The sequence below is a fragment of the Petaurus breviceps genome, unplaced genomic scaffold, assembly GCF_028583685.1.
Source record: "Petaurus breviceps papuanus isolate PSGF00001 unplaced genomic scaffold, PetGlider_PUasm1.0 220, whole genome shotgun sequence".
NCBI classification, from domain to species: domain Eukaryota; kingdom Metazoa; phylum Chordata; class Mammalia; order Diprotodontia; family Petauridae; genus Petaurus; species Petaurus breviceps.
In genome coordinates this window covers 4,860,897-4,873,916 of record NW_027185876.1, presented here as the reverse complement: position 1 = coordinate 4,873,916, position 13,020 = coordinate 4,860,897, and the positions used below count along the sequence as shown (strand labels likewise).

The following is a 13,020-nucleotide window of genomic DNA, read 5'->3' as shown; positions in this document are numbered from 1 at the left end:
GATTTATAAAAGAAAAATAAAAATGAAATTGGCTAAATAAAAATAAACAAGGTGAATATGAAACAAATAGAAGGAATCATCTAAAACTTATAAATATGTGTATGTACATAGACATGTCAGTGAAATTCAGGATTTAAGAGAAACAGATAAATATCTTACAAAAATATAAAATACTTAATAAAACAGAATGGTAATTCATGAAGAATTTTATTTCTGAAAGTACCATAAATAAATTTCCAAAGAAAAATTGCCCAGCTCAGCTTGATTTACAGATGAATTCTATAAAATGTTTAAAAAAAAACAATTAACACACTTGGAGCGGCTAGGTGGCACAGTGAATACAGCACCGGCCCTGGAGTCAGGAGGGCCTGAGTTCAAATTCGGCCTCAGACATTCAACACAAAAACTTAGCTGTGTTTTTAGGCAAGTCAACCCCAACTGCACTCCAAAAAGAAATAAATAAAATTAAAATATAGTTTATTTTTTTTAAATGCAGTCTATAAAAACTGCTATAAAAATAAAGAAAAGAGGCTCTATACCAAATTTCTTTTACAAAACAAATATGGTCTTGATACTAGACTCCAGGAGAGAGAAAGCAAAGAGAAATATAAAAATGTTTCAATAATAGTCATGATATAAAGTTTTAGAGACACATTATAATTGTTAGCTCTACACTAGGGAAATGAGGATGATTCAACATTACAAAAGCAATCAGAATAATTAATTAATTGATTGATCTCCTAAGTGCCAGTGAAGGAGCACTGTACTTCAAGCTAGGAGGAAGTCAGGTTCAAGGACACCCTCCAGTACTTCCTCACTCTCTAAACGCTGGCAGGTCACTTAGCCTGAGCTTCAATTTCTCCATCTGTAAAATGGGTCAATATCTGCAGTAACTGCCCCATACAGTTGCTGAGGGAACCAAAAGAGTCTGTAAAATACTTCATAAACCTTAATAAGCCATACACATGAAAGTGAATTATTTTTGTTAAAGTGATACATGGCTACATTAATAGATGCAGAAAACTTTAAAAAAAGTCTTTAAAATCAAAGACTCATCTAAAGTCAAGAGTTGGCATCACTAGAAATGGAGGAAAACTGCAAGCTTTCCAAAATTGCTTTGTGGAGAAAGCAGAGGGTTTGCTCGGAATAGAGCTACACATGCTGCCTAGAAGAGAGAAAGAAACTAAAAGAATAGACATCAGCAAAAAGAAGAGGAAAATCATCCCTATTTGAAGGTCATATGAGAGAGAGCATTTAAAAAGCTCTGAAGAATAAATGAAGAAATTGAGATATTTAATAAGTTCAGCAAACAGCAGGCCGCACAATAAATCTGCAAATATAAACAAGAATTCCTTATAATATTAGTAAAATCAAGGAAATGCTAGAAAAAAACAAATTACATTCAAAATAAACACAAAATGCAGAAAATATTAGTCATACCCTGAAAATAAACCCAAGATTTGCATAAATACAGCTACAAAACATTCATTACAGAAATAAAGATGTAAGCGAACGGAGAGGTATCCAAAGTTTATGCCTCAGCTACATGATTATAATACAAATTGTGATACTACTTAATCTATAGATTTTAGATTTAGCATTATACCAATTCAAATGACTACAGAGCCATGTTGCACTTTATAGAACTAGACAAAATAGTAACAGATTCATTCAGAGGGAAAAAAGGACAAGAATTTCTTGGAAAATAATTTTTTGAAGTGAATGAGAGAGTTCTACCATACATAGAATTCAACTTATTTTATTTTACAAAGCAGTTTCCATTAAAACTCTTCAGTATTGAAAACTAGAAAAAAAATGAAATCAGTAAAGCAAACTAAAGAAGTAACAGCTAGAAGCAAACAATGTATTTTAATTTAACTTTTTAAGCACAAAACACAAACTACTAGATATAAAGTAGGAATTCCTATTCAACAAGAATGACTGAGAAAATCAGAAAGCAATTTAGTTGGGTTAGACTAGTATTTTACATTTTCATATTAAAATAAACTCCAAATGGATAAAACAATCTAAATAGAAAAGGTCAAATCATAAATTAGATGAGAATCCTAAATCAGAGGCAATATCAACTCAGAGATAAAGTTGGGGGAGAATTTATAACCATACAATGGACAGAGATTACAAAAGACAAAACAGTTTATTTCCACAATATATAAAATGTAAAAGTTTTTGTATGAATAAAGGAGTGTTAAGTGAAATAAGGAAAAAAGCTATGATATGGAAGAAAATTATCTGTGTCTCAAGTATCTTCTAATGAGTTAAGGAAATAGAAAAACTGCATTCTAGATCCAAGTCTAATGAACAAAGAACTGGTTGCTGGGGTAGAAATGGCAGGAAGCTAGAAAACTGGGCGGCAGTGAACATTTCACCTTAGAAATTCTGATACATAAAGAAAGTATACATAGATTTGAAGAGTTTAAAGAAAAATTAAAAATTAATAAAGTCCTATGAACTAGAAGTATAAAGGGCAAGTCAGTGCAGGAACAATAAAAAATTCTCAAGAATGCAATCTTGAAGAAACAATTTCATCGAAGAGGATAAAGAAAAGTTGTCTAGAAATATGAGGGCATTGGGAGTGGCTAGGTGGCGCAGTGAATAGAGCACCGACCCTGGAGTCAGGAGGACCCGAGTTAAAATCTGGCCTCAGACACTTAACAAACACACACACACACACACACACACAAACAAGCTGTGTGACCTTGGGTGAGTCACTTAACCCCAACTGCCCTCCAAAAACCAAAAAAAAAAAAAAAAAAGAAGAAAGAAAGAAAAAAAAATATGAGGGCAAAGAATAACGAGAGCAAAATACCACATAATCAGATGCAGTAACTCTCTTGGTTGCTTTTGCTTAATTGTTTTTATTACACAGGGATGCTTCAATTCCAGAGAAGATATAGTCAGAAATAACTAGGATGACAAAAAGAAGTATCAGAACCTACTACACATAGTTATATGCTAACAAAACTGAGAACACTAAAGCAATAGAAGAATACCCTCAAAAATATAAAATACTCAAAAAGACCAAACAGACATCATAAATAATTCAATTTCAGAAAAGGAAGTAGAAGTATTTGAAAAGGCAGTACTAAAGAAAAAAACCCTGATCCTGATGGATTTATGGGAGAATTCTATCAAACTTCTAAAAAATTAAGAAAGCACCCTGCCAGATTTCTTTTATGAAGCAAATGTATTCTTACATAATATATTCCTAATACATAAACCAGGAAAGGATAAAGCACAGAAGGAGAGCTATGAACCAATACTATGAAAATTAATTCAAAAATGCTAAATAAAATCCTGTCAAACAGATTATACTGATTCATCAAAGAAATCATTCATCATGACCAATCCAACATTAGGAAAACAATCAATACAATTAATCACATAAAAACAAAAACATTCAAAACCACATGGTTATCTCAATGTCTTTCTTTAGACCTTATAAAGTGTACTGTCAACAATACTTTATCTGGTTCTAAGGGAAGCTCCTGGAATATGTTAAGGCTCCTATGCAGAAGCAGATCAACTTGCAAAAGTGGCCTTAGAATGCATACAACTGAATTTACTATGGCTGTTAAAGTAAAAGGAGTTTCAGTTAGGCCTGGAAACTAAGAGTGGTGATTAGCACTTATAGGTCAATCGCTGTGCACTACCACTGTCATCAGCCTAATTACCAATCATACTGCTTACCTTTTCAATGTCAGGCAAACAATCCAGAAGTTCAACAGTGTGCTTAGAGTCATTTGGGTCATTCTCACAACCATTTCCAGTCATTTTCAAAGGATTTTTGGTCATGGCGTCTAACACTGCTTCATAGAGCTGCTTAGTTATCAAAGGAGAAGGGAGCTCTCTTAAATAATCCTTAAGGACACCTTTGCCAAAAACAAAACAAGATAAAACAAATATAAAATAAGTTACAGTTAAGAGGCTGAAGAAATGCAAGGACAAAAAAACAATGCAACCTCACTTATCATTTTAGTTTTTAAAAATATTATAATTTATAGATACATTTATATAATTTTACATACTTGGATTAGTTTCCCAAGGAAGGTTCCTCTTGATGCTTCTAAATTATACTAAACTATACTTTTTCTTACATAAAAAACACCTTATAAATCAATGCACAAATGGCCAGAAAATAAAGTTAATAATCAATGCTAATCCCAACATCAACTTTTTAAAAAAACTGTATCTATGACTTCTTGGGTACAGAGAACTCCTGAAGAAGAATTTCTCTCTACCATTTTCTAGTCTTGGAAAGTTACCTGAAGCACTGAGATAATAAGTAACTTATCCAGGGTCACAAAATCAGAACCTTTCAAAGAAAGAACTTTTAATCTAGGTCTTCTGGATTTCAAGGCTGGTTCTCTATCTATTATCCCACATTGTCTCTCATTAATTAACAACAGAATCACAAGCTTAGTAAAGCTGAATAATCTAAATCTCCTTCATAATTGTAAATGGAGTCCAAAATACCTTTAGTGTGTGTTATGCATATGGGTGAGATTTTGATTAGTGTTCAAAATTGTATAATTTCAAGATTTGATGGTTAATCCCTAAAACTAACTATCCCAGATGCCAAGTTCCCAAATGCTCTAGAAAAAAACCACACATATACATACATACACACAAATATAATGTGTGTATGTATATTTCTAATATAGTACAAATAGAAGGCATAAGTAAGGCTCAAAACCACTTTGATTATCATAGAAATAAATTACCAATATAGCACAAGCAGTGATTTAAGGAATAAGCATCTCTCTGCTGTTGATATTTGAGGAAGGTGGCAGTAGGAAGAGATGGAGTAACATTTTGTTAGTAATTCAGAACTGCTTTGCAGTTATTTGGAGACTGTGATATGACCACAGGGTTAAATAAAAGACTTAGATATCCAAGAGGACACATTATACAATCATTGCAGCTAACACCGAAATTAGCTAGCTAAATTATCAGCACGATTTAGAATTTGAGCTTTTATACTAAGTTATAGGAAACTATCCATCTCATGAATTTTAATGGAATCCTTAAAAAGTATAAAAGGTAGAAAATTGTGGAATGAAGTTCTATTAAAACAGAAGAAAAAGAAAACATGTAGGGAAAAAAATTACATATTAATATACGGTTCAGTGATCATGTTGGTTTGCTCATTGTTACAAAAAGCACTTACAGGGGCAGCCAGGTGGCGCAGAGAGTAAGAGCGCTGGCCCCAGCATTGGGAGACCTGGGATGGGTTCCGGCCTCAGATACTTGGCACCCACACAAAATAACTGGCCGTGTAACCTTGAGCAAGTTACTTAACCCCAATTGCTTAAAAAAAAAAAAAGCACTTATAACTCCAGATGCCAGACTGCTTTCCAGGCAACTAGAAATGTGGGACTCAAACTTTTACAAACCCGCTTTGGCATAGGTGTATTTGCCATCAATATTATATTCATACTGGGCTTTCCAATAATAGGACTTATAGTACCTACCTGATTATATGATCATAGAACAAAATTCTAGTGCCTTGCACAAAGCTGCCAAAGACAGTCAGTCCACGGTCCAGAATAGTAAGAGGAGAATCATTAGACTTTCAACTCGGTTCTTACTCTACAATCAGTACATCTCTAAAGAAATTTTCTCTCACTGACCACCATAATGTTTTACAGGAAATAAGTTCTGAAATGAAGTCCTATATGAAAAAGTCTGGCTAATGAGATATTAATGAGGTCCCCTAATTTTATAATAATTTCATATAATTTTAATTTGTATAAAACTTATCTTTTTCTTCAATATAAAAATAACCTCATTCAATTTAAACTATCTCCCTGCTATTATATTCATTGCTATACTTTCATAACTGAGAATACACTGATATCCAGACGATGCCAAGAATACAAAGATCCCAAGAACACTGTTGGGTGGATGAATAGATGTTTTAGGACGTGGACAAGAGTTACACAAAATGGGCAGGCATGGATAAAGTTGCCATCTTTATCACTGGAGGGAATACCTATATTGATTACACAGTTCTACTGCAGAGTAACTAAAGTAATTAGGAAACAATTCTATTTGACTCAAGAAAAATGTGGCAATTTAATTATATAACTGAAATACACAGGAAAACAAATGTACACATATAAAATTTAAATGTTTTATTACTGCTGCCTACAGTGATGTGCCAAAGGGCCCTTTCCTTGGCATTTGGCAAAGTATTTCATAAAATGCTTAGAGACAAAAAAAAGTGAACAAAAAGCAATACAGTCAGGTGGGTTTGGAACTGTTCCCTTTAAGACCTTTTCCATATGGAAATGGGCAGGAAAATGTACTTTGTGTAAAGATTTAAATCAACTACTATAGATGTAAGATACTGCTACTGTTATCGATGAATCTTTCGTGAAGAAACAGTTTTCAAATGTGATTTGAGCAGGGCTGTACAGAAAACTCACTGGCATAAATATAAAGACATAAATCACCTTGTGAAAGATTTAGGATATTGCTTCATTTGTATGTCAACAGTCTGATGACTTAAAAGGGTGGAGAAAGAATTTTTATTTATCAAAACTAGAGAAATATGAGTAAAAGAAACAGTTTCAAGGGCAGAAAATAAGAAGCAGGACAGTGTTAGGAACTTAGAAGCTCCAGAACATCACCATCCTGAGGCTCATTTTCAAAACCAACAACTTAATAAAAGCTAACATTCATATAGTACTTACCACATGCCAGGCACCACGCTAAGCACTTCTCAATTATTCTCTTTTCATACTCACAATCCTGGGAGGCAGGCACTATTATCATGTACATTTTACAGATAAGGAAACTGAAGCAAGCAGAGGTTGAGTGACTTGCCCAAGGTCACACAGCTAGTGAATGTCTAAGGCTTCCCGTTTCTAGATGCAGCACTTTATCCACTGCACCTCTGGCTTAAAAAGGATAAAAGTAACAAAACCAGAACTCACATAGCTATTTGGAGAATTAGATTTGATTAAATAAAGTCTGTTGATTTCTTAGGGGGAAATATGGTGATGTTTTAAACTTTTAAGTGAAAAGTAAGTCACTAAGAGTCAGGAGGCTCTGGTTTACTGCACTGTTTACTGGAGGTAAAGAGACCAAACCAGACAGAAGGAAAAAGAAACATCAGGGCCCCAAATGGCTTGTGAGAGCTATGGGAACTGAGGACCAACAGGAGCCATCAGCGGACAAGAAGACTGTTACTATGCATTTCATTGGTTGGATAAAGATGGTCATTCCTGCTATTATCCTTTGACACCAACTAGAACTATCAAGTGCTGAAGCTCCTTAGTCCCCATGGCCCTCTTCTGTCCCTCTAGTTTGTATGAGAAAAAGCAGGAGGATGAAAGAAAAGTGCTATAGCTGCTTCACTGTATAAGAACTGGCAAGGCTCTCATGCCAAACTAAGTTGTTTGCTGTGAACATTAGTCTGACTGGAAAGGGCCCTGCTGAGCATCTGGCTGATTAGTCTGACCTGTACAGCCCCAAAGATTGCCAGATTGAAGAGCTGTGCACTTCTCTGGCTTAAAGTAAACTATTATTCAAGTTAAGAGGTACCACTTTCTAAAAGTCCTTTAAAGGGTAACTGTAAGTTGAAAGAACTTGTAAATACTACATCTGAACATAGAAGAAAAGCTCGGTCGAAGCATGTTTTCATGTGGTCAGGGAGAAAGAAGATGAGAAGACATGGTGTTAGCCCAGAGCTGTACTAAGGAATGGTACATGTTCCTGAATGGACACAAGGCATCTGCAGTCAGGAACCAAGAGGTCTCCCAAGCACAGGAACTTTCCTCCTTCATTATCATCCTTCACAAGTTGCTTTAAGTGTGTGCCCACTCTTCTCCAAAGATTCTGAGTGCCTTGGTGACAAAGGATGATCCATGCATGCATTTACTTTAATATATAAGTACCTATGTTATTTTTCTGGTTGCAGTTAAGATCTCAATGTGTCATTGTGACTGGCTGTTTGTGTAACAATAAATACACTTTATGGGATCTCAAAATAAGGGAAAAAGTATTCTCCTTCCACAGAGTTACCTGGAGGATCCTGAAAGAACTTGAGTATAATTGTATGTAATGGTCTTTCTCTGGGAAAGCAGATCTGCCAGTGTAAGAGGAAGGTGGAGTATGTGAACCAGTCCATAAAGCAAGTTGGTGTCCATAAAGTCAAGTAAGAGGTCCTGAAGGGCTAATGTGAGAAATGCACATTTACGTTACATAAGAGACAACTAGCTCCAAAAAGGGCTAATTATTGGACCAATGTTAATCTAAAGTAAAACCTATAGTGAAATACCAAAGAACTCTTCTTGGCTCTGCTCTATTCAACATTTTAAGCAATGAGGTAGATTAAGTTAAACTAGCAAGCTATTTAAATTTTCAAATAATATGACATTGGGAGAGATACCTAATACAGCAACCAAATGGAAGAATCACAACACAAACATCTCAACAGGCTAAAAAAACAGGCTGAACCTATACAAATTAAAAATAAAAGTTTTTAAAAATGAAATTTAATAAAAATAATGGTAAAATTGAGGGCAGAGCCAAAATGGCAGATTAGAGACAGCAACCCAGTTGAAATCTTCTTCCAAACAATTCACTTCCAAACAAAAACAATGCCTCAAATAAAATTCTGGAGTGAAGAGCTAACAAAAAGCCAGTGTGAGACATTTTTCCAGTCTAAGAAAACTTAGGAGGTCTACAGGAAAGCTCTGTGCCACTGAGTCAGTGGCCTCTCTGGAACACAAATGCAGCCAAGCAGCCAAAGTATCAGTAGTAACTAACACATTTGAAAGCTTTCAGCTCAGAGATGTTAAGGAATCAGACCACTGGTCAGAAAGAGATTACAGAGGACCCTGTGGCTAGCACTGGGTATAGGGGCACTAGCTGGCAACTTTAGCGCCCATATCTCTGGGTGGCAGTTCCAAGAGAGAGATGAGCTACTGTTGCACTTGCAGCATCAGGGAAACAGGAAACCTGGCCACAATTTCAGGGCCAAGAGGAGTATTAATGCTTGTGGCTACAGGAGAGCAGGGACTTTTCCTGGGTAAAGACTACTGTGCATACCAGGAGAACAAAAAACTGAAAAAACTGAAAGATGTGAAATATCTCATAGGAAAAACAAGTGACTTAGAAAATAGACTGAGGAGAGGTTATTTAAGAATCACTGGACTACCTGAAACTCATGAACAAATACAAAACAAAACAAAAAAAGGCCTAAACATCATATATTTCAAGAAATTATAAAACTCCCCAGATACCTGAGAACCAGATAGCAAGTAGAAATTGAAAGAATCCACTAATCACCTCTTGAAAGAAATCTCAAAATGAAAACTCCCCAAAATATTATAGTATACAGAAAGAAATAATCCAAATACTACAGAACTTCAATAGATCACACAAAATTTAGCAGTCACCACTATAAAGGAAAGGAGGGCTTAGAAATATGATATACCAGAAGGCAAAGGAACTATTACAACCAAGAATAACAAAAAAATGAGTAAAAGACTAATTTCTCTAATGAATATTGATGTAAAAAATTTAAATGAAATACTAGCAAGGCAATATATCACAGCAATATATCACAAAGATTATAAACTACAGCCAGGCTGGATTTATACCAGGAATACAGGGCTGGTTCAATATCAGCGAAACTATAAGCATTACTGACAATCTTTACAATAAAAAAATTATGATTACTTCAACAGGTGCAGAAAAAACTTCTGACAAAGTATAACACAGATTCTTCTTATATTAAACACACCACACATACACACACACACACAAACATACACACACACCCCAGAAAGCACAGCAACAAAAAGAGCTTTCCTAAAAATAATAAGAATTTATCTAAAACCAAAAGCAAGCATTATCTGTAGTGGTGATAAGCTAAAAGCCTTTCCAATAAGATTAAGGGTGAAGCAAGGATGTCTATTATCACCGTCATTATTCAGTACTGTACTAGAAATGCTAGCTAGAGTAATAAGAGAAGAAAAAATATTAAAGCAATAAGGATAGACAATGAGGAAACAAAACTATCTCCTTTTGCAGATGATATGATGGTAAATTTTACTTAGAAAACCCTAAAGAGTTAACTAAAAAAATAAATGAAACAATTAACAACTTTAGCAAAGTTGTATGATATAAAATAAAATGATACAAACTATCAGCATTTTTGTATATTACCAACAAAAGTCAGCAGGAAAAGAAAGAGAAATTCCATTAAAATAATTATAGACAGTTTAAAATACTTGGGGAGTTTGCCTGGCAAGATATATGCAGAAACTATAGGAACACAATTGCAAAATACTTCTCCCAAATAAAAACAGACCTAAAGAATTGGAGAAATATTGATTGCTCATGGGTAGGCTGAATCAATATAAGCAAAAATAACACCACCTAAATTAACTTACCTTTTCTGTGCTAAACCAATCAAATTACCAAAGTTACTTTATAGAACTAGAAAAAATAATAACAAAATTTATCTGGAGAAACAAAAGGTCAATAAAATTAAGAGAATCAATGAAAAAAATGGGAAGGAAGGAGGATTAGTAGTACCAGACTTCAGACTATACTACAAAGCTGTCATTGTCAAAATAATTTGGCACTGAGCAAGAAATAGAACGTTAATCAATGGAAAAGCTTAGGTACATGATATATAAAATCAAATGAGAATAATTCAGAGTTTGAAAAACCCCGAAGATCCCACCTATTGGGACAAGAATTCATTATTTCACAAAAACTACTGGGAAAACTGGAAAGCAATCTAGCAGAAACTAGGCAGAGAGCAACATCTCACATCATATACCAAGATAAACTCAAATTGGGTGCAAGATTAGGACAAGGGTGATACCATAAACAATTTAATGACACATGGCAGAAATTATCTGTCATACCTAAAGACACAGGAAAAGTTCATGACCAAATAAGAAATAGAGAGGTTCACAGGAGCTAAAATAGATAATTTTGATTACATAAAGTTAAAAAGTTTTTGTACAAACAAAATCAATGCAGCTTAATTTAAAAGAAAATCAGAAAACTGGGAGGAAAATCTTTATAGTAAGTTTCTCTGATAGAGGAATCCTTTCTAAAATACATAGGGAATGGAGTCAAATCAACAAAAACAAAAGTCATACCCCAAATAACAAAAAGAGAGTCTTCAGAAGAAGAAATCAAAGCTATTCAAAATCATATGAAAAATGTTCTAAATCACTAATAATTAGAGAAATGCAAATCAAAACAACTCTAAGGTTCAACCTCATATCTGTAAGGTACCACCTCACATTCATCAGATAAGATGACCAAAAAAAAGAAAATGATAAATGCTGGAGGAGATGTGGGAAATAAGTGCACCACTGGTAGAGCCAGGAACTAGTCGAATCATACTGGAAAGTAGTTTGGAACTAACATTGATCCAACACTATCACTACAAGGTCTATACCCCAAAGAGATCAAAGAAAGCGGGAAAGGTACATATGTACAAAAATATATACAGCAGTTCTGGTGGTGGCAAAGAATTAGAGGCTGAGGGGATGCTCATCAATCAGAAAACAGCTGAACAAGTTATGCTGTAGGAATACAATGGAATACTACTGTGCTATGATGTAATGATGAAAAAGGTGTGGTTCAGAAAAATCTAGGCAAACTTGCATGAACTGTGAAGAGTGACGTGAGGAAATCAGAAGAGCAGTATTATAAGGATAATCAACTGAGAGGCTTAGCAACTCTTGATGGGGAACCAAAAAATCCCCTACCCCCCAAAAAATGAAAAGTCAGAGAGTATCTTGAGGAAAGAACAGGAAGTTTTATTCAGTTCTCACAAGAAGAGGGCATCTCTTCCATCAGTATGAATCAGCAGAATGAGGAGTCTTACATAAGACTGAACAAGAATTTATACCCTAATGAAGTTAAGGCCCCTCCCACCACTGTGCCCTCTCCCATTGGCTGGGAGGCGGGCTTACAATCAGAGCACAAAATCTTCTCCAATAATAAGGAACAAGGAAATAGGGGATAGCCAATCCAGACGTATCTATCCTTTTTTGGCAAACGTGCGAAAGTGAAGAAGGGAGAAGGGCTCTAAGAGATTCCTAAAATTCCTGAAGAGCCTAAGGCTGACTGACAGCAAGAGAAGGGAGGAAGGGTCCTAGGTTGTAGAATTTCTTAGGAAACCGGGGACTCAGGTCTGTCTAGTCTCACAAAATTCTGTGTGTGGTTTCAAGATAGTCCCCCTCCCTTCTCCTCATTCTGAGGAGTCTTCACAGAGGGTGCAGAGAGAGAGAGTGTACCTCATTCACTCTGATCAATAAAATAACCAACCATAATTCTAAGGCCTCATGATGAAATATTCTAGCCACCTACAGATAGAGAACTGATGCACTCAAAGAGCAGCTGAAGTATATTTTCTTCTATTTCTTTTTTCTTGCCCTTTTTTTGATGGCAGGGAAATAGGGCATGTCTATACATATTTGTAATTGGATCTATTTCTCTTGCCTTCTCAATGAATTGGGGGAAGGAAAAGAATAAGGAAATGAAAATAACATTGAATTTAAATTTCTTTTTTAAACCTATTTTACTTATCTTGGGAATCAGTCACCTCTCTGCTCACCATTTTTGTTCTGTTCTTTTCCAATGTAAATATCATTAGCCTTTACAGAGAAAACAGAAATAAAGAAGAAATGAGAAACTCTGCCTTTTCTATTGCACTCTAAGCAAAGGTTATATCTCTTCTTTGGTCCTTTTCTACCAAAAGAGCTAAAAAAAGACAAATACCCCTTTCTGTTGACCTGAGTTTCCTATACCAGCTTCAGCTCCTTCTGAGCAACAGCATTTCTTATTGTTTTACAGGATTTTGCAACCCTCTTATTCACACCATTTGTCACCTGGCCTTGCTTCCTCTTCTATACATTTCTTTCTTTTTTTTAAATTGAAGCTTGTTGGTGTGTGTTCCCTTTGTATTCACACTGTCTCCAGGCAAATCCCATTTTCCCTTCCTAAATGGAATTGTTT

The 13,020-nt window shown here is 35.0% G+C and overlaps 1 protein-coding gene across 1 annotated transcript in view; it reads right to left on the bottom strand.

Annotated features, from left to right (window-relative positions):
- The window catches only part of SYDE2 (synapse defective Rho GTPase homolog 2), a 102,046-nt gene that overhangs the window by 15,449 nt on the left and 73,577 nt on the right, over positions 1–13,020 (bottom strand). The window contains exon 5 of the mRNA XM_069094588.1: positions 3,709–3,890. Coding sequence (XP_068950689.1) covers positions 3,709–3,890 — 182 coding nt within the window. The remainder of the gene's footprint in view (positions 1–3,708; positions 3,891–13,020) is intronic.